We start from the raw sequence: 25,221 nt of genomic DNA, 5'->3' as shown, positions 1-25,221 counted from the left end.
CATCCCTACTTATGGATGCTATGCATTTACCTTAAGCACAGGAACAGGATGAAGGCCACGACGAGAGCTCCTACTGATATGCAGTGTCCAAGGTAGTTGATGATGAGGGCGATCTTGTAGTGCATTGGGTACTTTCTCTGTGAAGAGAACATAGATCATGACTGAGTAACTAATAAAGAGAACACTTCATCATACATCATACACAGTACGACCGTCAGACCACAGCTAGTCCACCCCCGAAGGTACTTCACTGCCCTCATATTCATTCATTATTTGTCACTGACTGGGGGGGCGGGGCGGGGTTAAGGAGGTGAAAGCACTCCTAGAGAAATAGATAAGTGTTTATTTTAAGCATTCAGGGATTAATTAAGGTCTCAGTTGTTGTTCAGTAAAACACAAGTCAGGCATTTCCAAACGGTTTATGGTCTACATATGAAGCTCGATCAGTTCTATTCTGTTAAGCGTCAGTTCTTGTTGTGCAAATTATCGAGCATGAATTTATCACCTACAGTCACATCTTATCAGTGTCTAACTGGTCATTCTATTGTGATTTGGTAGCCAAAACCACACCGGACACAACTGTTTTAACCTCGAGACCCTACGTCCTCATATGGGGGCGTTACATTTCTGCTTCTCTGCACCATGATACTTCATTTTTTAACACTTTAACTCTTTGGCCTCATATGAGGACATTGTTTTTGCAAAAATGACTTCCTGAACAAAGACTATCGAACTAAAGAGTTTAGGGTTCTAAACTTGTTATGTCCTACTAATCCTAAATAGAAGAAATTAAAAATGCACACCAAGCAAAAGTCCGGGTCTCAGGAGATTACGTTCAATTAAATATATTCAATTTCCTATTCGGGATTGAGCTGAAGCATTTCTATTTCAGAAATTAATCCTATTCTTTCATTCCTGTTTCATCACTCAGCCCTCCAATCGCAGCAAAATCCCAACAAAATAGGCTTGAAGGTCTATGCTTCAAAAGAACCATTTGTGCTATTTTTTAAATGATTTTTATTTTTATTTTATAAAAGTTTACATTAAATACTTTAATTTTCAAAGTAATAATGTGTCAATATGTGACCAAACATCCACCAACCAAAACAAACAAACAAACAAACAAAAAGTGAACTTAATTCTAATTATTATTAGCATTTTTTTATTTATTTGCTAGAATAATTTCCCAACGATTAATGAATTGATTAGAGCTTTGCTGTTCTTCCTCACTTAGGGTGCTGGAAATGACTCAAGGACTCTATAAACTCCTAGAGGTTTTAAAATGATGCTAGCATGGGTTTCCCAAAGGGTTGATTATCAGCGCAGAAGCTGGTCTTTCTTGTAAATTACAAATTTGCTCAGTTACAGCTGATAAGTGTGGGACAGCAGAGACTATTATTTATTTATCTATTCGTTTATTCATTTTATTTCATTTTATTTATTCTTTGTCCTCATATTTCTTCTGTTTATGTAAAGCACTGTGAATTGCCACGGTGTATGAAAGGTGCTATACCAATAAACTTGCCTTGCCTTGTGTAAAGAGATATTTTTCAAATGAAAATCTCATCAATGGGTCTATTTTCTAAATAGATTCACTGTGAACTTTGTTAGCGCTTTTCAGCTTCTAATTAGCGATGAATAAATTCCATTAGATGTGATCTACCTACTAGATTTTGAAGCAGCACTGCTGTGAGGATTTGATTGCATTCAGTGACAAAAGCATTAGTGAGGTCAGGGTGTTGAATGATCACCAACCCACCTCATCATCCCCAATCCACTAGTCATCTCATCCATAACAGCGTGACATGGGATGGGATGTAAATTTACGAAATTTAGGAAATGTATGTTTCTTTTTTTATAAAGGAGCTTGAGTAACTCAAACAATACATGGAATAAAGACTAATTCACCCCTTCCTCTCTATAGAGTCACTCAGGTGCTCAATCTGTTTCTTGTCAAGACTTGATTACTGCAGCTCTCTTCTGGCTGGTCTCGCTTTGCGCACCATCAGGCCCCTTCAACTCATCCAGAACACAGTAGCACGGGTCAAGTCGTCTTCAACGTTTCTAAGATCAGCCATGTTCAGCTCCTTCTCTGCTGCTGCGTTCTCTCTTCACTGTAGCTTCTTTTAGCTGCTGCCTAGGTCATCAGATTCAGACCCCTGACTCTGGTCTACAAAGCCAAGACTGGACCAGCCTGGACTTGATGGCGATGGTCAAAAGCTGTTCTGCACCAAGAGCCCTTCCAGCTTCAAGTATGGCTCGGCTCGACCCGCCATCCTTTAAGATCCATGGAAGACGAGCGTCCAGACTTTTTTCTGTCCTGCACCGAAGTGGTGGAACGAACTTCCCCTGGGTGTCCGAACACTCACTGTCCTCAAACCCAGACTGAAGACCCTCCTCTTCTGAGAGTACTCAGGCGAAGAGAAGAGTACTATGGTCTCCTTATTGACTTGTGTTTAGTAGAGTCTAAGATTAGAGGAGCTTTGAATTTTTAGTCTATTCAAACTAAATGAGGTTATTTCTAGCTGAGCACTTTTGTAAGATAAGAGAAGAACTAAATGTCGTAAATGTTAATACAAATCTAACCTGCAGCTATGCAGTATACTAAGGCTGATAATAATAATACTGATGATGGACTGTGTATGTATGCCTGTGTATGCCAATCAGCGCATTCAGCTGCAGGCAGTTTTGAGTGCTGAAACAAAAGACACGTCAGTCTGTACTGTATTATCTAATGGTTTCAGAGCAAAACCATTCGGCTGAAGTGAGCCTCCGCTGGCGATGTCCTTCACGGCTGCATAAAGACACTTTCCACGTTAAAGCTTTTCTTCTGTCCAACAACAGCGCTTTGTTCACTCACTGTCTCAGTGTGCGTTCTGCGCTGTGTGATGTGAGAAGGCACAGCTCAAGGTGTTCTCAAGAGTCTAAATTTAGACAAATCATCCTGAGCGCTTTTCTAAAACACTCACGACACATCAGAATATACCACTTAACGTGCCACAGATGAGTCCTTCAAAAGAGTCCATTACAAATCCTTTCATTAGACTATAACATCCTTTATATAGACTACAACAATATTACAGTAGACCGTAATATCCTTTATATAGACTATAACAACATTACTGTAGACTGTAACATCCTTTACATATAATATAACAACATTACTGTAAACTGTAACATCCTTTATATAAACTATAACAACATTACAGTAGACTATAACATCCTTTATACAGACAATAACAAAATTACTGTAGACTATAACATCCTTTATATAGACTATAACAAAATTACAGTAGACTGTACCATCCTTTATATAGACTAAAACAACATTAGAGTAGACTGTAACATCATTTATATAGACTATAACAAAATTACTGTAGACTGTAACTTTCTTTATATAGACTATAACAACATTACTGTAGACTGTAACATCCTTTAGACTATAAGTACATTACTGTAGACTGTAACATTCTTTATATAGACTATAACAAATTACTGTGAACGGTAACATCCTTTACATATACTATAACATTACTGTAGACTGTAATATCCTTTATATAGACTATAACAACATTACTGTAAACTGTAACATCCCTTATATAGACTATAACAACATTACTGTAGACTATAACATCCTTTATATAGACAATAACAAAATTACTGTAGACTATAACATCCTTTATATAGACTATAACAAAATTACAGTAGACTGTACCATCCTTTATATAGACTAAAACAACATTAGAGTAGACTGTAACATCCTTTATATAGACTAAAACAACATTACAGTAGACTGTAATATCCTTTATATAGACTATAACAAAATTACTGTAGACTGTAACATCCTTTATATAGACTATAACAAAATTACTGTAGACTGTAACATCCTTTATATAGACTATAACAAAATTACTGTAGACTGTAACATCATTTAGACTATAACTACATTACTGTAGACTGTAACATCCTTTAGACTATAAGTACATTACTGTAGACTGTAACATTCTTTATATAGACTATAACAAATTACTGTGTACTGTAACATCCTTTACATATACTATAACATTACTGTAGACTGTAACATCCTTTATATAAACTATAACATTACTGTAGACTGTAACATTCTTTATATAAACTAAAACAACATTTCTGTAGACTGTAACATCCTTTATATAGACTATGACAACATTACAGTAGACTATAATATCCTTTATAAGACTATAACATTACTGTAGACTGTACCATCCTTTACATATAATATAACAAAATTACAGTAGACTGCAACATCCTTTATATAGACTATAACAAAATTACTGTAGACTGTAACATCCTTTATATAGACTATAACATTACTGTAGACTGTAACATCCTTTATATAGACTATAACATTACTGTAGACTGTAACATCCTTTAGACTATAACAAATTACTGTAAACTGTAACATCCTTTAGACTATAACTACATTACTGTAGACTGTAACATTCTTTAAATAGACTATAACAAATTACTGTAAACTGTAACATCCTTTATATAGACTATAACAATACTGTAGACTATAACATTCTTTATGTGGACTATAACATCCTTTAGATAGGCTACAACATTACAGTCGACTGTAACATCCTTTACATATACTATAACATTACTGTAGACTGTAATATTCTTTATATAGACTATAACAACATTACTGTAGACTTTAACATCCTTTATATAGACTACAACATTACTGTAGACTATAACATTCTTTACATATACTATAATATTACTGTAGACTTTAACATCCTTTATATAGACTATAACAACATTACAGTAGACTATAACATCCTTTATATAGACTATAACAACATTACTGCAGACTGTAACATCCTTTATATAGACTATAACATTACTGTAGACTGTAATATCCTTTAGACTATAACTACATTACTGTAGACTGTAATATTCTTTATATAGACTATAACAACATTACTGTAGACTTTAACATCCTTTATATAGACTATAACATTACTGTAGACTATAACATTCTTTACATATACTATAACATTACTGTAGACTTTAACATTCTTTATATAGACTATAACAACATTACAGTAGACTATAACATCCTTTATATAGACTATAACAACATTTCTGTAGACTGTAACATTCTTTATATAGACTATAACAATATTACAGTAGCCTATAATATCCTTTATATAGACTATAACATCCTTTATGTGGACTATAACATCCTTTAGATAGGCTACAACATTACAGTCGACTGTAACATCCTTTATATAGACTATAACATTACAGTAGACTATATCATTTACGTAACATCATTTATATAGACTATAAGATCACTTTATTATACTATAACATCCTTTATATAGACTATAAGATCACTTTATTATACTATAGCATCCTTTATATAGAGTACAACATTTAGACTGTAACATCCTTTAGATAGACTATAACATCCTTTATGTGGACTATAACACCCTTTAGATAGGCTACAGCAATATTACAGTAGGCTGGTACAACATTGCAGTAAACTATAATTATAAGTATACTATAACTAAACTATAAGTTTTCAGACAATAGCAAGTAAAAAAGCACACACACCTTTTCCTCTAAAATAGGCTCGCAGCTGGAGTAGTTGATCTTGAAAGCCCATGTCCCGTTCTCCAGGCATTCTCTGTATGCACTCCCTGCACAGCAAAAGTGAAGCACAAAATCAGAATGCTATGTTTATCCCAGTAAAAAAAAAAATAAACACTTAATTTCTTTTAAGACAGAACGGTATAAAAGAAGCTTCTGGCATATCTCTGAAAAACACACAGTCCGAGAACCCAGACTGAAATTCTGCACGGCCTTCAAATGCGCTCAAGCAGGAGGCTCAAGACGAGGCCAATTCTGTCCATGATCAGAATGAGTTTATGGAGCAGTCATGATAAAACAGTCACATCACAAATCACCACGCTTTACACCAAATTTAACTCAGTAAAGACTTGAGCTTCATTACATTAAAGCAGAACGGAGCGTTTTTCATCCTCCCATTGAATTCTACTGTGTGGGAGCCTGTGTGGGCGGCAGCAGAGCGAAGCAGGTGAGGAGAATGTAAAAGGTTTACGCAAATCTAAAGCATACACACACACACGAGAAGCATAATTCGGCAGTCAGACTGATGAAATGCGACAAGGTAAGTGTTTGGTCATGTGTTGAGTTCGCAGTTAATCTACGCACTGAAATCACTCCTGAGGGGAAAGAGGAGAAGCCCAGCAGCAGGTTGTTAAAACGCTCTGAAAATGAGCCGAAGATTAGCGCGCTGGCTTCGGGTTTTGGAAAAAGGCTGTTGTCACTTGTGTTTCACTGAGGCTCAGGCTTGGCCTACGAATCTGGACAGTTAAACCCCCCGAGGCAGCCAGCAATCTGCGAAGAGTTTCACTCAGCTTTAATGCAAATGCGGCCTTCAGGACCTTGCACACTGAATCAAAGCTTATAAAACTATACACACAAGACATGATGCCATTTCTCTTGGACGTATTTTTCTTTTACGTTTGCACCCTAAATAGCAAATGAAACACTGGCTGTCAGTCAGACTACTTTTACAAATCAGAAAAACACACCTCATGAGACTGCTTTATGTCAACTGTAAGGTGGCAAACAGGGTCAGAGGCTTGCAGGGGTAAAATGTAAAGGAGGCTTTACTGGGATAATCCCAGTGGTCCAAAACACTCTGATACTGCTCAACATTCTCTGCTCTCCATAAAATCCTCTCAGTACTAACTCTCTCTCTTTTACCTTCTCCGAGTAAATGGTCACCCAGCCTGACCTGCTGGAAGATTGCCCGCTGAGGTCCCCTCTACCTGCGTCAGACCAGCTGCCACCTACCAGTCCGACCATCAGGCCCCCCACCCAACCATACCAGACCAGCTACCTGTTTAATGACCATGTTAAAACCTAAATTGACTCTTAACTATCTGCCACTGTTATTATCATCACTATTAACTATCTGTTGTATCTGGTTTGGTAATTTTTATCAATAATTTAAATAATATAAATAGTTCTGATCAGAGGAGGACGGGTCGGGTCCCCCTTGTGAGTCTTGGTTCCTCCCAAGGTTTCTTCCTCCAGCTCTGAGGGAGTTTTTCCTGGCTACTGTTGCCGTTGGGGCACATTGGGGGTCTTTAATCCTTCATGTCTTCTTATGTTATTTCTTTTTGTCTCTGTCTTTTATTAATTACTAATTATGTAAAGCTGCTTTGTGACGACAACAGTTGTAAAAAGCTATACAAATAAATTTGACTTGACTTGACTTGATAATCACAGTCCAAGTTCATAGTCGATACACAGTCCAAGGTCAAGTCCAAAAGACAGATGAAAGGCAAAAGCACAAACAGCACACGGACCGATCAATCCAAAAAGTACATAATCCCCAATACAAGCAAAAGGTCGTAATCAGGAAACCAAAACACAGGCAAAGATCCAAAGGGCAAAGACAATAGGCAAGGTCGAAAAACACGGCAAAAGGTTAACACATGGAAAATACTCATAAGTCGTATAAGTAGATCTCCAGAATGGGATACAACAACTCACAAAGTGTTTAGTCTACAGCCCGGGCTTAAATACTAATCTAAGATAATCACATGATCAAATACACAGGTGCTAGTCCTTAGAATTCCAGAGAGTGAGAACATAGATAGGAGCTCGAAGTCACAAGAGAAGTCATGTGATCTCCCAGAGAATTCGGCGGATGTGTGACATCAATAGTTCTCCTCATTTTCGTCTGATCTGGTCACCATGTGGATCCACCTAGTAGTCAGCTCTCCAGACTTTAGTGAGATACATGAGCTACAGATCTGACTAAACCAATGAAACCAGACCAGAAGGGAGGATGCATGTTGAGTTGAGTCCTGCATATTTGTGGACACCCCTCCTAATGCATGCATTTGGCTTCTTTAAGTTGCACCCATCGCTGACACAGACGTGCAAATGCACAAAAAACAGCTTGTCAAGACCCTGTAGAGATGTCAATGGTGGTGCTCCATCCAGCACTTTTGGGATGAGATGAGTTGGGGAGTAGGGGAAGAGATGAGGAGGTGATGGTCCATGATCCTGACCTCACTAATGCTCCTGTGGCTAAATGCAATGAAATCCTCATGGCAATGTTCCAGAATCGAGCAGAAAGTCTTCTTCCCTGGACAGTAGAGACAGTTACTCAAACAAAAGCAGGATTGATTTCTGTAGAAACAATGAATGAGCAGGTGTCCCAATACTTCTGTCTGGGACAGACACTGGCTTCACCGAACATCCAGAAAAATTCATATATTAAAGTAATAATATAAACACTTAAGTACAAGGTCGGGTTACTCCACCCACCTCTGCTTATTCCAGATGTTTCTAACTCAGGTTCATTTACTAAAAAGCAACACACACACACACACACACACACACATACACACACTGACTGTCGGTCCATCCCATCTCGATGTCCGTGCCCTGTAACACAACTGAATACATCCGTACATCAGTACCGTAGCCTTCATTCTCTTAACGGCTGGCTCTGAGCCAAGGCTTTCTGACCACCTCTTCCCTTTTCTCCATTTCCGAGCTTTCCACTCGGATGTCCTCTTTCCTGCATGGTCATTCCAGGAAACAGGCTGTGTGTCTGCAGTGCGGATTTACAAGCCTCCTAATCCCTACCATTTATTCTGCATATCTTTAACAACCCACTTACTCCACCATTCATTTCCAGCTGGGCTTTTCTCTCAGCCTGCGCTGCATTTCTGTAAGTCTTTATATCTCCATCCAAAGAAACACTCGCAAACCTCATAAATTAGCTTCTTCCAAATCCTCTTAATATTGCTGTTCTTCGGTCATTTCATGTGTGACAGAGCTGCTTTGACTAGGAAGCCTGCAGGAGGAAAAGGCCCGGGGCGGGACTGCTGCTCTGGTGTTTTTAGGGCAGTTGAGGCCAAAGGGAAAATTTCTCGGAGCTTTGGGAAGTTGGAGCGATTGGGGCCTGGATGTGCAGTGGTGGTTTTACAGGCATGCAATGGGCTACAGAAGCCCTTGTACTTCAGTCATAAGCCAATCTAAACAAGTAGCAAAGCAAAGCGTGTGGAGTAGGGCTGGGGCGACATATCGACATAATAAACGTAATAGATTGCGAAATTACATACATATAAATATAGATATGTGAAGACATGAAGAGCCATGAACTGTTTGTGAGCTAAATGATTTGATTTCTGCACTACTTTAAGTCATTTTGTTGGGAAAAAGTTACCTTTTGCTGAAACCTCACTCATTTTATTTTGAGAATATGAAAAAAAATATTCAAAAATACTGTAAACTTAATTTTATTTTGGACTGTAAAACTTGCTGTAGTGTTTCTCTAGGAAGTGACTTCAATTTTACATCTGTCATGGCTGGTTAGACCAGACACCGAAGGACGAACACTCGCAGAGATGGATCCAATGCAAGTACTTTTATTAACAGAAAAGGGGTGCAACACAGTACGCTGGGTATGCTGGTGAGGGAGAACTGGGAACAATCCAAAACAACCTACCAGGCCGTGCCTGGGGAGATTTCAGGGGAAACTAAGGACAAGCGTGAACCACGCAGAGATTACACAAAAACTGGGGGGAGAGAGCTGGGGAACCAGCCGCTGAACCATAAATGGCAAGGCAGACCAAACCTGAAGATGCGAAGACGAAGAGGGTCGCCTAGCTGGAGCGAGAATTGCGGATATACCCAGGGACCGAACGAAGGTGCCTTGCAAAACTCAACACTAGAAGCAAGGTCTGCTAGTGGACCTGAACTGTAAACCAAACTGGCCTAAACAAACCGCGATCTGAGTGACGAGCCTCTTGGGCTACATCGAGGCTCTGAACCTTTCAATTCTCGGTGAGGAGCTCTGTAGCCGAGCTCCTTAAGTCCCCCCCCCCCCCGTCTCAGGTGAAACACATTAACCAAACAAAACATGACATAATTAACAAAACCAGGAACATGTGAGACGACAACCGAACTGAACCAAACATATGAACATGAACAGAACACTGAACCGACACATTGAATCAAACTTCAACTGAAACTCAACAAAAGTCTTTAAGGGAGCCTGCAGGCTGCGGCTCGATGATGCGGACCTGACAACATTGTTTTATTTATTTTGTTAGATCGTTAAATGAGCTGAACTTGTAATTGTAAAGCTGTTCACACTAAAGTATTTTGTTGCAGAATAGTGCCCTTAAGTCCATTCTATGTGTTTGGGAAATAATTTCATTATTTTGGAGAAATTCTCATTTCCTAACACACTCCCATTAGAGTAATCTTAAAATCAGTTGTTAGATTAATCGACCAATCGAAAAAATGAATCGTTAGGTGCAGCCCTAGTGTGGAGGTGTTCAGTAATGTCCAGTAATCGACCTGATTACGTGGGTCCTGGCATCTGTCTGACTCTCTGCTGTGTGTTTATAGATTACAGTGCGTCCAGTCATACCGTGTCAGAAACCATATAAACACAAGTCTAATGGTCTGAATGAATAGTCTGAACTGCCAGAATCAGTACCCTTGAGAACAGGAGAGGATCTCTGGGCGGTATTACATCCATCATCGTTCATCATTGAACTAACCATGCTGATAACAGAACACTCAAAGTGCAAAATCTCTGCCAACCAATCAAAACGAAAGAGGTTTGGTTTATAATCCTTGCTCTTGAATCAGGGACCCTCAGTATTCCACTTTCTCCAGGCAGTGTTTTCTTTATGGGAACAAAGAGCTGAACTGGAAACTATATTAAGTTAAACTGGGCACCGGTGTGAACTGTAATCACACAGCAGGAGTTACAACTGTGTGACTCATGATGGCTGTATTTAACCAATCAGTGAACTGCACTGTTTCTAACTAGGGATGCACCGATACATGGACTTTGCGTATCAACCGATTCCTGATACCGATCCGATACTATTGTTGAATTAATAAATCATGTCACACCCTGTGGGAGAGACTTAAGGCATCAGGACTGACGTAATCGTTACTTTACTTTGTAACTTTGTCAAACAAACTCTAACAAATAAACACAGATATAAATAAACTCAATTTCTGTTTATTTGTCACTAAAATATAAATATAATAACTGTGCTGGACCTCAGCATGGTGCTGTCTGGGCTCAGGACTTTTATTCTGAGAATTGGAAGTCTGTGAGACTGAAGAGGAGCGAGCAGCCCCTCCTAGATGAGGACAGATCAAGGGAACCACACTTGCTGTTTGCTATATGCCAAGGTGTCAAAAATATTCACTTCTATAGAAGCTGAAGTATCAACTGAAGCTTTTTACTCCAGTAAAAGTGTAAAAGTACTGGTTTCAGAACCACTTCAAGTAGAAAAGTAAAAGTAATGGAAGAAAAACAAAGGCCGAAAGCTTAGGCCGCGCCACAGGGGTCTATAGTGCACTACCCCCCTTTCCTCCCCAAAAACCCATTTCTCTAAAAGCCATAATGAGGAGAATGATCTATTAAAATGTTGATGTTAAAAATGTTGGGCTGCACTAGGCTCCTGTTTCAGCTGCAGATCTGCCCATTGAAAATGAAGCATTTCAGTAATATCAGCTCTATTAAAGGAGCGTCTCTGTGCTCTACTGAGCATCAACATGAGCTTCATGGAGGAAAATATGAGGAGTCGTTGTCTAGAAGTTTTGTAAAGCTGCAGAAAGTCAGACTTCAGAGGCGTGTGATCAATAAGCTTTATTGGAATGTAAATGTGGGGCTCAGTCGGGACGTTTCACTGCAGCTCTCTTGAGTCTCTGCCACGGACACAGTCTTCATACTAGACTACAGACGTCTGCTGTGAGCTCGCTGGAGAGTGACGGGACGTGTGCAGGTGTGATGGATCTCTTATAAACCAATAGGGAGTCAGAATGGAGTCTGTTTATACTTCTCATCCAATCACCATCAGACTCACACTTTCCGGATGGAGAGATTTATCTGGAGAGGGTTTTTTATTGATGACGAGCCGGAATGAAAACAAAGGGAAATGAAATAGGAGGAACGAGGCTGATTTTAAAATGTAAGAAGGAGAAAGTTCAGATAATTGGGTGAAAATGTAAGAAGTAGAAGTAAAAAGTCTGAAAAATAAATAATTACTTCAGTAAAGTTTAGATAACCAACATTTCTACTTAAGTAAAGTAACAAAGTATTTGTACTTCATTACTTGACACCTCAGGCTATATGTGTATCACATCGGTAGGTTACTTATATCCTGAGTTATGAAGCCTAGTATACCGGCTGTGCAAGAATCAGATTCCATAAAAATGGATTGGCCCCCTGGATCCGACTAATTATTTGATACCCGATCCAGCTAATTTTGTTACTTTCGGGCCGATATCAGATCGGCGCATCCCTATTTTTTTTTAACTCTGCCTCAATGCTCTCAGCCTTCCTCATAGAACCAAAAATGGTTCTTCTACAGTATTGCTGAATTAACCGGAATTAACCCTTTGTAGCACCTTTATTTTTAATTATTTTTAGTTGTATGAATCACAAGAAAATGAGGGATCATGGATTTCCCACCAAAAAAAAAAACACCATCAGAGATTCCTCAATAACTCCAGAGCTAGTAAAAATGGCTTTGCTGATTGGCTACATTTGGGTGAAGGGAAAATGATGTGTAAACTAAAATGTTCTCCAAACTATTCCTTTGGCTGCCTTTGTGTTTAATTGACAGGAAGCATGTGTTCCACTTCAAAACCAGTTTTAAAAAAATTAATCTGCAGACTCATCTTCATACAGGTACAGACCTGCTGAGAGTCATGCACAGGTACAGACTGCAGCCAGCAAATCCACACTTCTTCCAAATGCATTAATTCCACAGCTGGAGGCAGAAAGGTGTGAAGAGCTATTTGAAGTGAATACTAAAAGCCTCCTGATGCTAAATTATATTTAGACTCAGAAACTGCAGTTCATTTCCAGAGTGAGGAATACATCATTATCATTATCATCGTTATTATTTAACTCCATGTATTAGAGATGTAACACTGCAAAGAATTGCACAGGAACAGTGGAGCTCAAGCTGAGGTCTGGGCGACCAAAAAACTGCAGCAGACTCTGGAGTGGTGGTGCACTCTTCTACTGTGCAGCGGCATCTGAACTAATACTCCCAACCATATTCCTCATTTGTGGAATTTGGCTTCTGCTTTTATCCCATCAGTGCAGTGAACACATGTGCTCAAGGACCCAACAGTGGCAGTTTGCCAAGCCCGGGTTTCGAACCCATGAAACATGGTTCTTTTGAAACCCTACAGTGGTTCTCTTATGGCAGAACCTGTATTTTTAAGAGTGGAATGGTTACAGTCCTTCCTCTATGAAGTAAACATAAGGTTTTTAATATAATTATGACTGAACTACTATAAAAACAATCACAAACACACATATGAACATTTCAACCTATTCAGGCCAGCTTCATCCTAACCCAATCCATCCATTCCTGGCAAGGACTGTTATCAAGCTCAGGAATACGTGTGCTGAGGAAAAGGCCCTCAGGATGAGATATTTCCTGAAAGAACCCGAGGATGGAAATAAATAAAAAAGGAAGAAGATGGGAAGTCTGTCCGCAGCTGATGGTGGAGGATGATATGACCTTAATCAGGTGGAAGATGACAAAGATGGCCTGCTTGTTTGAACAGCATATAGGATTCAGCGCTACGTCAATACCCATCACACACAGCTGGGGCAAGATTAGATCTTCGCTGCGATATTGTCCCCCAGAAATAAACGAATATACAACAAGTACTGCCTTTACAAACAGCCAGCAAATATTATGCTATCTGGTGATATCTCTCGCTCTCTCTTTCGCCCTCCCCAACAACAGCAGAGACGTTTCTGCTCTAACTCACAGTTTTACCTCGGCTTTAACTCTGTCCTACAGTCTGACTCTCACCTAGAGCAAGAGTCCCTGTTCTCAAACTTACACCAAATCACTCTCACCTATTCGCTCCAGAGAACTCGGGCTGCCAGGTCACGTCAAGACCAGCCAAGGCACTGATCTAACACTATATTTGTCATAGACTGTTACAGCAAGTCAACATCTGAGTCCACAAACCTTATTAGTCCTACCTTGAAATACCGCGTCCTAGAAATCTCCTCTTTGCTGTGTGTGCTTCTGACTGACGAGTCAGGTTTTGAAAGCCCTGGAGGAGGACCTACATGGCAGAACCACAGTACTCAGCATTTATCTTTGGGTGGACCTTCAGTTTAAAAAGTCTCAACAATCCTTTATTAAAGCTGGAGGAGGTGATTTTGTAGAAACTAGCAAGTTTAAGCCACACGTTTTGGACAAAAGTATAAGGACACCTCTTAATCATCCTAATCCAGGAGCTTCATTTAGTCCCATTGCCACCACTGGTGTATAAAATCAAGCCTCTAGTCCTGCAGTCTGTCTTTCTTACACACATCAGTGAAAGAACGTGAGGTTCTGAAGAGGTCACTGAACTCCAGCGTGGTTCTGTATGTAATAGGAGACACCCTCCTAGATAGTCACAACACACTACACCACACACTTGGGCTCCGGGCAAAGCTCCTAACACTACATTTACCTACACACAGAGAGGTCCAGTCAATAGAATAGGACTGTCTGGAGCAGATCAACATCATGAGCCTATTGGCACCGTGCTGCCTAATGGCAGGCGTGGGCTAATAGAGGGGTATAAAGCCCCCCAGCATTGAGCTGTGGAGCAGTGGAAGAACTGTGTTCTCTAGAATAATGGTGGTGGAGCTCCATCCAGTACTTTGGGGATGAGTTGGAGAGTTAAGGTGGGGTGCTGATAATCCAGTAAACATCCTGACCTCTCTGAGGCTGTTGCACAATCCTCAAACTCCTCACAGCGATGATCCATGCTAAAGGTAAATGGGAGAAGTGGTCATGCTTACCCATTTAGTGATCAGTGCTGCCAAAGCAGTAACGCTATTGGTCGAGGAAGTGTTTTTCACAAGTCAACTTTTGGTCACCGTGGCAAATCCCATTGAAATAAATGTACATTTGCTGGCTAAAGCTAGCATGGCCATGTCTTTATAAGGATAGAGAGATGAGAGAGGTGAGAGCACTGTTTACTTTTTTCTACTTCATCCTGTTCTGCTTAAGTGTAATAAAACAATTTCCTGATCATTTAAAATAAACAGTACTTCATCATAACCCCAAATCTTCCCTGTGATCTCCTATTAAACGATTAAAAAACACATCATGTGAAAAACAGTAATATTATTTCCCTCAGGGTCTAGATAGTACAGTTATGCCTGACTGCTGAGGCTAATACTGACACACACAAAAGCTCTGACTGCAATCTTTCCATATTAAATCCCACACTGTGTTAACTAGGCAGTGGTTTATAGAGCGCTCTCCTCACAGCTTTCATATCACTGAGCCCCTCTCCTTCGCCGCACTGTTAAACCTTAACAGACCTACTGTACTGTGATTTACCATCTACCGAGTCCATTTACAAGGTTCCACGCTTCCCAGAGCCACCAAAGTGTCTGTCTGTATGTGTCGAAGTGTTACATTAGGACTGACACTTGGGAAGCCTGGGGAAAGGCACTGTTCTTCTCTGGTCTTTGGACTCCATCTGACCACCCTTAAAGCAGCTTCTTTTCCTCTTCAGAGAGCGCCTGGTTCAACCTCTCTGCCTCTGTCATACTGAGTCACAGCTATCTCCATCAAGCTCTTCACTGCCACCTGATGCGAGAACCCCATCAACCTTTCATCAAGTTCCCATTCCTGAGAGATGAGGCACGCCTAAACCTTACCCAACTGACATGCTCTGAGGGATGAGGGCACTTCATGTACACCCAGCTGTGTACAGACCTCCCTATATAGTCGTTCTGTACACCAGAATGACCCGACGGGCCATCAACCAGTGTCTGATTAATGGTCCTTCCAGTTATTTTTGGCTCACACTGTAGTTCAGCATGTGAACATTGCCAAATACTCACCCACTCATTAGTACTTTCCCCTTATCACATGTAATGCTCCTGACACTGGGAGGGTGAGGACTGACAAATGTGCAACCAGGCACCACCACCACCACCACCATGCAACATCACCAGGAAACCAGCAAGCTTGAGGAAACGGCTAGGAGATGACCATGCCAGCCAGAATCACAGTGAAGTGTTGTGGGGAGAGAGAGAGACAGGCCAGTTGAAAGAGCAAGGCCAATTTAGAGATTTAGAACAAACGACAAAGCAGCTCTCGCGGTAGCCAGGACCAACCTCACCATCAGCAGGAGGAAAGCCAAGGAATCTTATGCAATACACATTCAAGACCATTTCAGAGGCAATGATATACTTCCCACTGCTTCTGACTACTGGAGTAAGAACCACCTCACCTGAAGCAAAGATGCCACCCTCCAAGATGCTCATTGTAAAGGCAGCGGAGAGGGTCACATCTCCTCTTGGTGATAAAGTGCTATGTCTGACCACAGCTGATGTGAGGTGAACCTGGCGAGGGGTGATGCAAAGCCGTCGGCCCCTACAGCATTTCAAAGAGTGCGCCCAACTGGCCGATGTTTTCATGGACATCTTTAACATCTCTCCGTGGTGCAGGCAGTTGTATCAATCTGCCTCAAGTCAACCACCGTCATACCAGTGCCAAATAAGTTATCAGTTGCACTCCTTAATGACTCCCACTGTAGTGTTGCACTTAGCCTGATTGTCTTGGAATTGCTTGGAGCGGTTGGTCATAGCTTACTTTAAGGAATCCATTCCTTCTACACTAGACCCTCACCGGTATGCCTACACGCAGTACTAATCTACCGAGGATACCATATCGTCTACCATCCACCTGGCTTATTGTACCAGAAAAAACAAGTCTGAATGATGTTTAGTGGCAGCTCAACACTCAACACTGTCACTCAGGCTCATCACTCAATCACCTGGATCTTAGACTTTATAATTAACAAGCCACAGAAAGACAGGGTCCAGAACAGGACATCCAGTCCCATCACCTTAAACATCAATAACCCACAGCACCCAACATCCTATTGACCCTGCATCTGCATCACAGCAATCACATCAAGTTTGCTGATGACACCACAATTGCAGGTCTCCTTTCCAACAATGATGGGACAAACCACAGAGAGGAGGTGGGGCAGCTTGAACTCTTGTGTAATGACAACAGCTGATTGTGGACTTCAGAAGGATGCAATTACCTCACACCCCTCTGCACATCAGCAGAATGACAGTGGAAACAGTACCCAGCTTCAAGTGCCTGGAAGTGCCCATCACCAACCATCTTTTCTGGTCCTCCACTGTCCTTAAATAAACATCATAGAGAGTGTCCTGAGGTCCAGCATCACTAACTGGCCTTGAACAGTAAAGTAGGCTGTGAAGACTCCTCCAGGCTTATAAACAGTTGCTTCTCCCAGGCAGTCAGAACTGTTGAACAGGTCAGCCAGATGCTCCTCAGTTACCTTCAGACTCAACGTCCTTATTTTCACTTATTGTACTTCCTGCTGCCAAGCCACTCTTTATACGTGAGCTATTACAATAAAATATCTATATATATCAATCGATCTGCAGGTGACTGGAATCTGTGCCGGTCAAACACAGCGAGGAAGCTCAAAATGTGCAATTTCTGCAAAGACAAACTAAGTCGTGGAGGAACAACTCCAGAAATATTTAGACCAACAAGTTTAATAAGACATGTAAAACACCCTGCTATATATGCCCAATCTGAAAAAGCTAGCAAAAAGGCTAAAGCCAGTGAGATCAAAGAGCTGCTAGCATATTCATCCTCAAGGATTAAATTTTTTTCCCTCTTTGGATTCTGTAAACATTACCTGAATCAAACATTCAGAGAGTCAATTTGACATTTGTGAATCGATTCAGAATCATCTACAACCGCATAGAGGTGCATCTAAGAATGAAAGTCTTGCCCACCTATACAAAATAGCCAATACCTTTTGGATGTTGTGTTACCACCGTTGCTTAACCTTGTGTCATGGTGCACATGCAATTGTGCTGTCAAACCGAAATCAGAATTGTTAGGTCAGATTTTTTTAAAAATCAGAAGTCGGAATAGGCCAAGAAAATTGCACCTCAGACACTTCTATACAGTTCTGTATATTATCTGCACTTTGTACAATGATCAAAGCTGCTAAGGGCTTTTACTTACTTTTTACTTACACCTATCAGTGCACACTCATAAAACACACATACATGGAAAATGAATCACAAAATTAATCAAAACTGACATTCAGAGCCTATTATATATATATATGTGTCAATGATTTACTGTATTAGTGTATTTACTGTATTTACTGCCTGACTGTCTGCTGTTGTTTTATTATAAATGGAGGAACTATATTTTCCATCACTCAAAACGTCTGTGTCCAGAAGAAATAACAAAAGGTTGACTCTGACTTTGACTTGGAAATTCACAGAGACCATCAGAGATCCCATAATTGGTGATTTAGGCCCTCTGGACACTGTTAACACCTGTTGCAGGTGCTCATACCATGGTCGTGACACTTCACAGTCCTCACAGTCCTCTATGTGCTCACTCGTGTCGCGCTCAGTGACCATTCCTCTAACGTCTACTGGCCCTATAAGCTCGCGGCGCTCGGCTGAGGGAAGGCAGTGAACTAAAATACATCAACATTAAAGGCGCTTGTCAGGCACTCTAATCTAAAGTGACTGGATTAATCACGTTACAGACGACGGAGAATCTAGAGTTGGCGGCATAGAGGGAAGGCAGCTGTGCCACCTGTCCACCTCACAGGACCATTCTTCTTTTTTCCAGCCTAAGAAAAAGTTGGAAGTGACCACCTGACTGACGAGTGATCGTTGAGTGCCTAAATCCGGCTTCAGTCTCCCGTGGCTCTGATTAAAGTCTGAATGCCATCGTATCAGTCAGTAGATCTTCAGTGGTCAGAGTGATGTTCTGTGTAATGTTAAGTGTACTGATTACAGAGCTGTTGCACTTGAAGTCTCCTCCATGCTGCCACTGCTGTGCTGATATTAACTGTAGATGGAGTCTCCTGTGTGCCATGAGCAGAGCCTGGCACTGCCACGCTTTTCCCTGCAACAACTAAACAACTAAGAAAAGAATCGCTTAAGCTCTTGAACCCCTACCTTCCATTACTAACTCAGTGCATCACGCTTCCTGGTCCTCCCACAGTCTCAGTGGCTGCACTTCCCGGATTGATTCGATTCCGATTCACAAGGTCCCAATTCAATTCGATTTCCGATTCGCTTTAATTCAAGTATGGCGAGAATGCTAATTGTAAAGATCAATCTCGGGCTTATAAGAATCGATATCAGATTATTCAAATGAACATCGATGTCAGCCCCTCTGTATCGATCCCTCCCCCGGGGCGATTCCGAGCCGCCGCCCACAGGCTCACAGAATGACTTTTGTTGTGTTTCCGTTCTGGTTTTGATTCATGGAGTCGGTTCTTGTTCATATACGTTCATGTATGTTCGGTTCAGTGTTTGATTCAGGTTCATCACGTCATGTTTAGTTGATGTGTTTCACCTGAGGCTTGGGGTACTTAAGGAGCTTCGACGCTCAGTTCGAGGCTGAGAATTAAATGGTTTGGAACCTAGAGGTAGCCTACGGTCGCTAGCAACACAATGCTAAGCATTTGTGCGGTTTGGGTTGCATGTTAATTTAAAAAATTTATATTTCTGCACTTTTCTATGTGAAGCGTGCCCTGGGAGAAAGGGGCGTGGCCACTGCGACACAGTACATATACTTTACAAAGCATTTACCAGACGCCCAGAAAATACCCTTATGTAGTTTATAGACTAGACTCCAGAAGATCCTCTAATCTTAGACTCTACTAAATACAGGCGTCAGTCTGGAGACACAGTCCTCCACACACTCTACACTCTGCACACTCAGTCCTCTCAGAGGAGGAGGGTCTTCAGTCTGGGTTTCAGGACAGCGAGCGTTGGACTCTGCTGTTCAGACACCCAGGGGAAGTTCGTTCCTCCACTTCGGTGCAGGACAGTAAAAAGTCTGGACACTCGTCTTCCGGGGATCTTAAAGGATGGCGGGTCGAGCCGAGCCGTACTTGAAGCTGGAAGGGCTCTCTGTGCAGATCGGCCATTGCCAGTAGGAAGCTAGGCTCAGAGACAACACAAAGTGACTCACACAACCTTTATTTTTCCTTCCCTCCACCAGCAGCCAGCCAAACTGGCAGGCTCGAACTGTCTCTACGCAGGGTTACTTCGCCCGCAGTCTTTCAGCAGCTCAGCCCTCACCATGCTCACCGTGGGCCAGTTTATGCTGCCACTTGGGGCTTGTTAGGCCGAGCGGCTCCAGGTGCGCGGCATCAGGGCGCTGTGGGGTGGTGCAGTGGCTGGGCCACAGTTGTATAACAGTATTACAGTAAGACTCCAGATTCCACAACTAGACAAGCCCACCAGCAGCAGCATTCCTGTCTATGATTTATACTGTGGCTCCTCAGCCTGGTTTAGCCATCGACTCACTTACCCGTTCAACTCCTGCTGAAACGAACCTGAGCAGCTTTCTTCACATTTAACATGAACAGAGGATGGGAACTCCGTCTCTGCAGACTACACCTGCTGCAAACTGATGCTGCACTGCAAGTTTATTACTAGTTTATTACTTATTAATTAAGGATAGTCAGGATTGTTTGTTTTTTTCCAGGAAAGTTGGGAAATTTACCATGGGAATTAACGAGAATTAATGAAAATAAAATGAGAATATTTAAAGCTAAAGCTGAGAAACTTACATCTGCATAATAGAAATCTACTGAAGCATAATCCTGGCTAAAAAAATTAGATATGATAAGATCATCCTTTATTAGTCCCACAGTGTGGAAATTCTCAGTGTCACAGCAAAAAAGGGATGGGGTGAAGCAGCCGGTCACTAAAGGAGCTGCCCAGTGCTGCCAGTGACTCTCCTGCATGGGGTGGGAGCTGTTCTCCAGCATAGATGCCAGCTTGGCTGTCATCCTCCTGTCTCGCACCACCTGCACTGGGTCTAAGAAGCATCCCAGGACAGAGCCGGATGGCCCTCTTTATGAGCTTATTCAGTCTTTTCTTATCTGCCGTCGAGATGCTACTGCCACCCCAGCAGACCACTCCATAAAAGTTGGCAGATGCCACCACTGTGTGGAAGAAACTCAGTCTCCTCAGTAGGTAGAGCCTGCTCTGGCCTTTCTTGTAGAGTGCAGCAGAATGGTTGAAAAGCAAAGCTGCTTCTCAATCCCATACATATTACACACTGCAGGGCTACTGAGACCACACCCCCTCACTTGTACAGTACATGTTTAGATGATTTCTAGAAACCTGACACTACTGACCACTACTGAAAGCTTACCGAAACACTTCCTAAAGTCCGGCAATATTTAGCTGAGGGTCATATTTTTATTGACAGTAACAGCACTAAAACATTTAAGCAGCTATTTAATTAGGCTGTAATCTCACAGTTGCTCGTTATCTGCTAAATCAGGAAATCTTAACGAGCAATTTAATTTCAGACTAGTTTACCAAGGCCAGCACAGGCTAGCTACTCTTATGTTTTGCCTCACTGTGTTTCTGTAACCAATAATCAATACTTATTAAGTATTTATTTAACAATGAAGACCATTAGAACGCTCTATTGATTGTTTTCTGATACTAAATCTAGTACCGTATCAGCCCTAGCCCTCACAGTGCATCTCCAACACATATAACACAACATCTGACACTACGCTGCTGTTAGGTCCGAGCTGCGACCCGCAGGCTCTCTTAAGGTCTTGCTTCACGTTTTGGTTCTCGTCATGTGTGTTTCATCTATGTTCATTGTCATTTAAGGGGCTAGCGCTAGCTACCCCTCGCCGAGAATTAAACACACTCATGTGGATGTATTCACGGTATCCTAGTGCGTTGGTGGTCTAATTCTAGGTTCAATAAACCCTCAAGTTCGTCAGAAGTCACGGATCTTCAAGGTCACGTTTGCATTCCCGTTCATGAGCAAGCCGGTCTCAGGTCTGTTCTGCGTTTTGCCATTTGGGTTCGGCAGCTGATCTCTCAGCTCCCTATTTTACGTCTTGTAGTTTCCCTAGCGCCTGACAAGCGCCGTCTTAATTTCTCGTTTTTCGCCTGGCACTGCCTGTTGGTTTTTCTTATCCTTCCTCGTCCCGTTTGTGCTCCCAGAGTTCCACCAGCCTCAGGTGTGTGTTTTTGTGTTGCCCACGTTCATTTGTCACGGTTGTGTTTGGTTGTTCCTCTGGCCCTGTACTTTGCTGCTTTCTCTTACGTTTACCCCCTTTGTGTTATTTAATAAATACTCTTGCATTGTACCATCCCTGTGAGTGTTCATCCCACCTTGCCAGACCTAGCCAGTCATGACAGCTGCATTACTACTGCAGGACTCTGCTCAGTGTTTGGTTAAAGAGTGTTAAGGATGGAGGTGGAAGCGTATAAAGCGTTAACTGTATAAAGTTCACCCTGAACAAAGTGAAGCTACGCTCCTCTGCTGAACGTCCACACCGAAGTGCACCCTTACGCCCTGCTGCCACCAGATTGCTCAAATCCCACAGCTTCAACAATCAGCCCGATACTGGCTGCCTGCTATCAGCACTCACTTCCGGGGCTGACCACCCTGCTTCCCCGAGCATTCCTTAGAAGAAATGAAATGTCAGCGGGAGCAAAGAGAAGAAAAGTAATGGGGAAAAAAGGGACACAAACCATCCAAACCCGAGGAAAAGCAGCCACTCCTCCGAGGGATTGCAACAAAGTGGGTCAGGGCATGGAGATAAAGGTTGCTTTCAGGAACCTTCAGAGGCCAAGGCAGCTCTTTTAACCCTTTCACAGGCAAGTTCTGACCGGCTTTACCAGTCTGCCGACAGTGAGTTCATCTAGCATGAGCGCAGCTGGAGCTCTGGACTGTGACCATTATACAGCAGCTCAGACATTTTCATCTGCAGAACTGCAGTGTGGGGAATGGGCAAGCAAGGACTGTGCAGACGAGATCAGGCCTGTAAAACACATCATACAAAAATACCAATGCTATTTTTATATGATGTTTTATATCAGTGAATACAAGCTGAAGTTCCTCCTTACAATAGCTATACAGATTCATTCTGGCTCCTGTAAACTCTACACCATTCTTTTCTGTTTCTGTAACCAATAATTATTACTTATTAATTATTTATTTAACATTGAAGACAATTAGAATGCTCTTTTGACTGTTTTTTGTATTGTTATGTCTTCATGTCCACTGTTGACAAAAAAACAGTACACTGGTGATAGTGTATGATATGGTTCCTTTAAATTACCCAATATTTCCCACTAATTCCAATAAATTTCCAAAAGTTCCATGGACATTTTGCATTTTATATTCCCAAAGTTCCCGAGCTAAAGTTTCCATGGAAAGATACCGGTAATTTACTGGAAATTACTGGAAATTTACTGGAAATGTATCAGAAATTTTCCACCCCTTTGCAACCCCAGCTGTGTCCGATACAATGGGTGAGACTGTACTGGCCAGGAACCACTGGTGGGACCGTATTTGCAAAATAGTTAAACACCCTATTTGATGACTAAGCTGTGATGCTATTTATTAACATTTAGCATAACTGCACACCAGACCTGGTTACCTCAAAATACTGCACCTTTCCAACAGAACATACAAATAGGGCTGGGCGATATGTAAAAAATACTATATCACAATATTTAAAGACTTTTTTCATGATACACAGTATTTATCATGATACATGTGTGTAATCATAGACTATAAACATCAGTATCAGATTCTTAAAGCTACTATTCAGATCATCTCTGTACTGAATACAGTGATTTATACTCAACATCTGCTGCTCTTCATCTAATTAACTCTGTCTAACAGTCTAATTACACTGTTAGTAATGAAACCTGCAGCTGATCAGTGTTTTTTAAGCACTGTCAATATCCTTGATATATTTAAAAAGTATGTATGCATCTGTCATGGCGTGGCGAAGGATGAACACTCGCAGAGATGGAGAACAAAGCAAGAGGGTTTATTAATCAAAATGAACATAAACCTGGGACTGGGAGGAGCCAGGAGCTGAGCTGGCGTTAAGGGAATACAAAGGAGGAAATCCAAAAGGGAACCTGAACATAAACCTAATCAAGGATAGGTTAAAGCAAATCGAGGATAAAGCTACGCTCTATAAACAAAAGAGAGGTAGCTGGGGAACCAGCTGCTAGACCAAACGGCAAGGCCGACCTAACCTGAATATGCAGCATGCTGCCGTGAACGTGGGTCACCTTGCTTGAACGTGGATTGCCTGGAAACCTGGACAGGAAGCGAGTGTGCCTCACTCACCACGAGAGTTGACAGGAGACCTACTCCTGAACGTGAGTCGAGAACTATAGCTGACCTGAACATGCCGGAAACGTGTGAGGAACCTCAGGGCGTCATAGAGATTCCAGATGAGTGGGTCGAAGCTCAAGTACCCCCAGTCCCAGGTGAAACCCATGAACAATGAATCGACACAAATGAACGTGAATCGACAGAAACAAACAGGAAGTCCTTTTTTGGGCCTGTGAGTGGCAGCGGCTCGGGATCGCCCCAGGGGAGGGTGCGATACTGAGTGCCTGACAGTATCACGATAACAAAATATATGTATATATAAAAATATTGTCATATTGCCCAGCTCTACATACAAAACAGCTAAACTGTAATTACTGGAAAATCACACATCCACACATATCCATATCCATACAGGTCTTTATTGTGTCTTTATTATATGTGTGATGTACTGTCCTCACACTACTGTCCTTCTGTACTTTATCTATTAATATTGCTGCACCGGAGCAAGTAGACAACCGTATTTGTACCGCTGTACTGCTCAGCCCTGTAATGATACAACGACAGTAACATTGAAGCTGAATAGCACTGAACAGAGACAGGACCATGCTGATGTCCTGAGTCACATGTCTGTGTTCTGGGCTTGAAACCGAGATGACTGGTTGGGTTACAGGTGGGTTACTGTAGAGAAATGTCAAAAAGGTCTGGTGCGTGAGGTCCTCCGTACCGGCACTGAGAGCCACTAAAGCCAAAGAGCTGCCGGGATGTGCTAGCCTGTGCCATCCTGTGAGATCTGAAAGACGACACAGATGAAACGCCAGACGTCTTTTGAAGTGGCTTCACACGGTAACCATTAGATCATACAGTCCTGCACATGGCAACAGAGGGTGTCCTTTCTTATTTGAAACTACGTGAGAAGGCTTTGTATGAAGCCCCTCTTCAGCGCTTGATG

At 41.7% G+C, this 25,221-nt stretch overlaps 1 protein-coding gene across 2 annotated transcripts in view; it reads right to left on the bottom strand.

Annotated features, from left to right (window-relative positions):
* Positions 1-25,221, bottom strand: part of LOC140561894 (corticotropin-releasing factor receptor 2) — a 147,827-nt gene that overhangs the window by 59,716 nt on the left and 62,890 nt on the right. For both annotated transcript variants that reach the window (XM_072687146.1, XM_072687145.1), the window contains exons 3-4: positions 5,605-5,690; positions 31-137 (exon numbers count right to left, since the gene is read on the bottom strand). In XM_072687146.1, the coding sequence (XP_072543247.1) occupies positions 31-137; positions 5,605-5,690 (193 nt within the window). The remainder of the gene's footprint in view (positions 1-30; positions 138-5,604; positions 5,691-25,221) is intronic.

Source organism: Salminus brasiliensis, chromosome 9, assembly GCF_030463535.1.
Source record: "Salminus brasiliensis chromosome 9, fSalBra1.hap2, whole genome shotgun sequence".
Lineage (NCBI taxonomy): Eukaryota > Metazoa > Chordata > Actinopteri > Characiformes > Bryconidae > Salminus > Salminus brasiliensis.
Note: the sequence above shows the minus strand (reverse complement) of the source record. Positions and strands in the feature narration are given on the sequence as shown.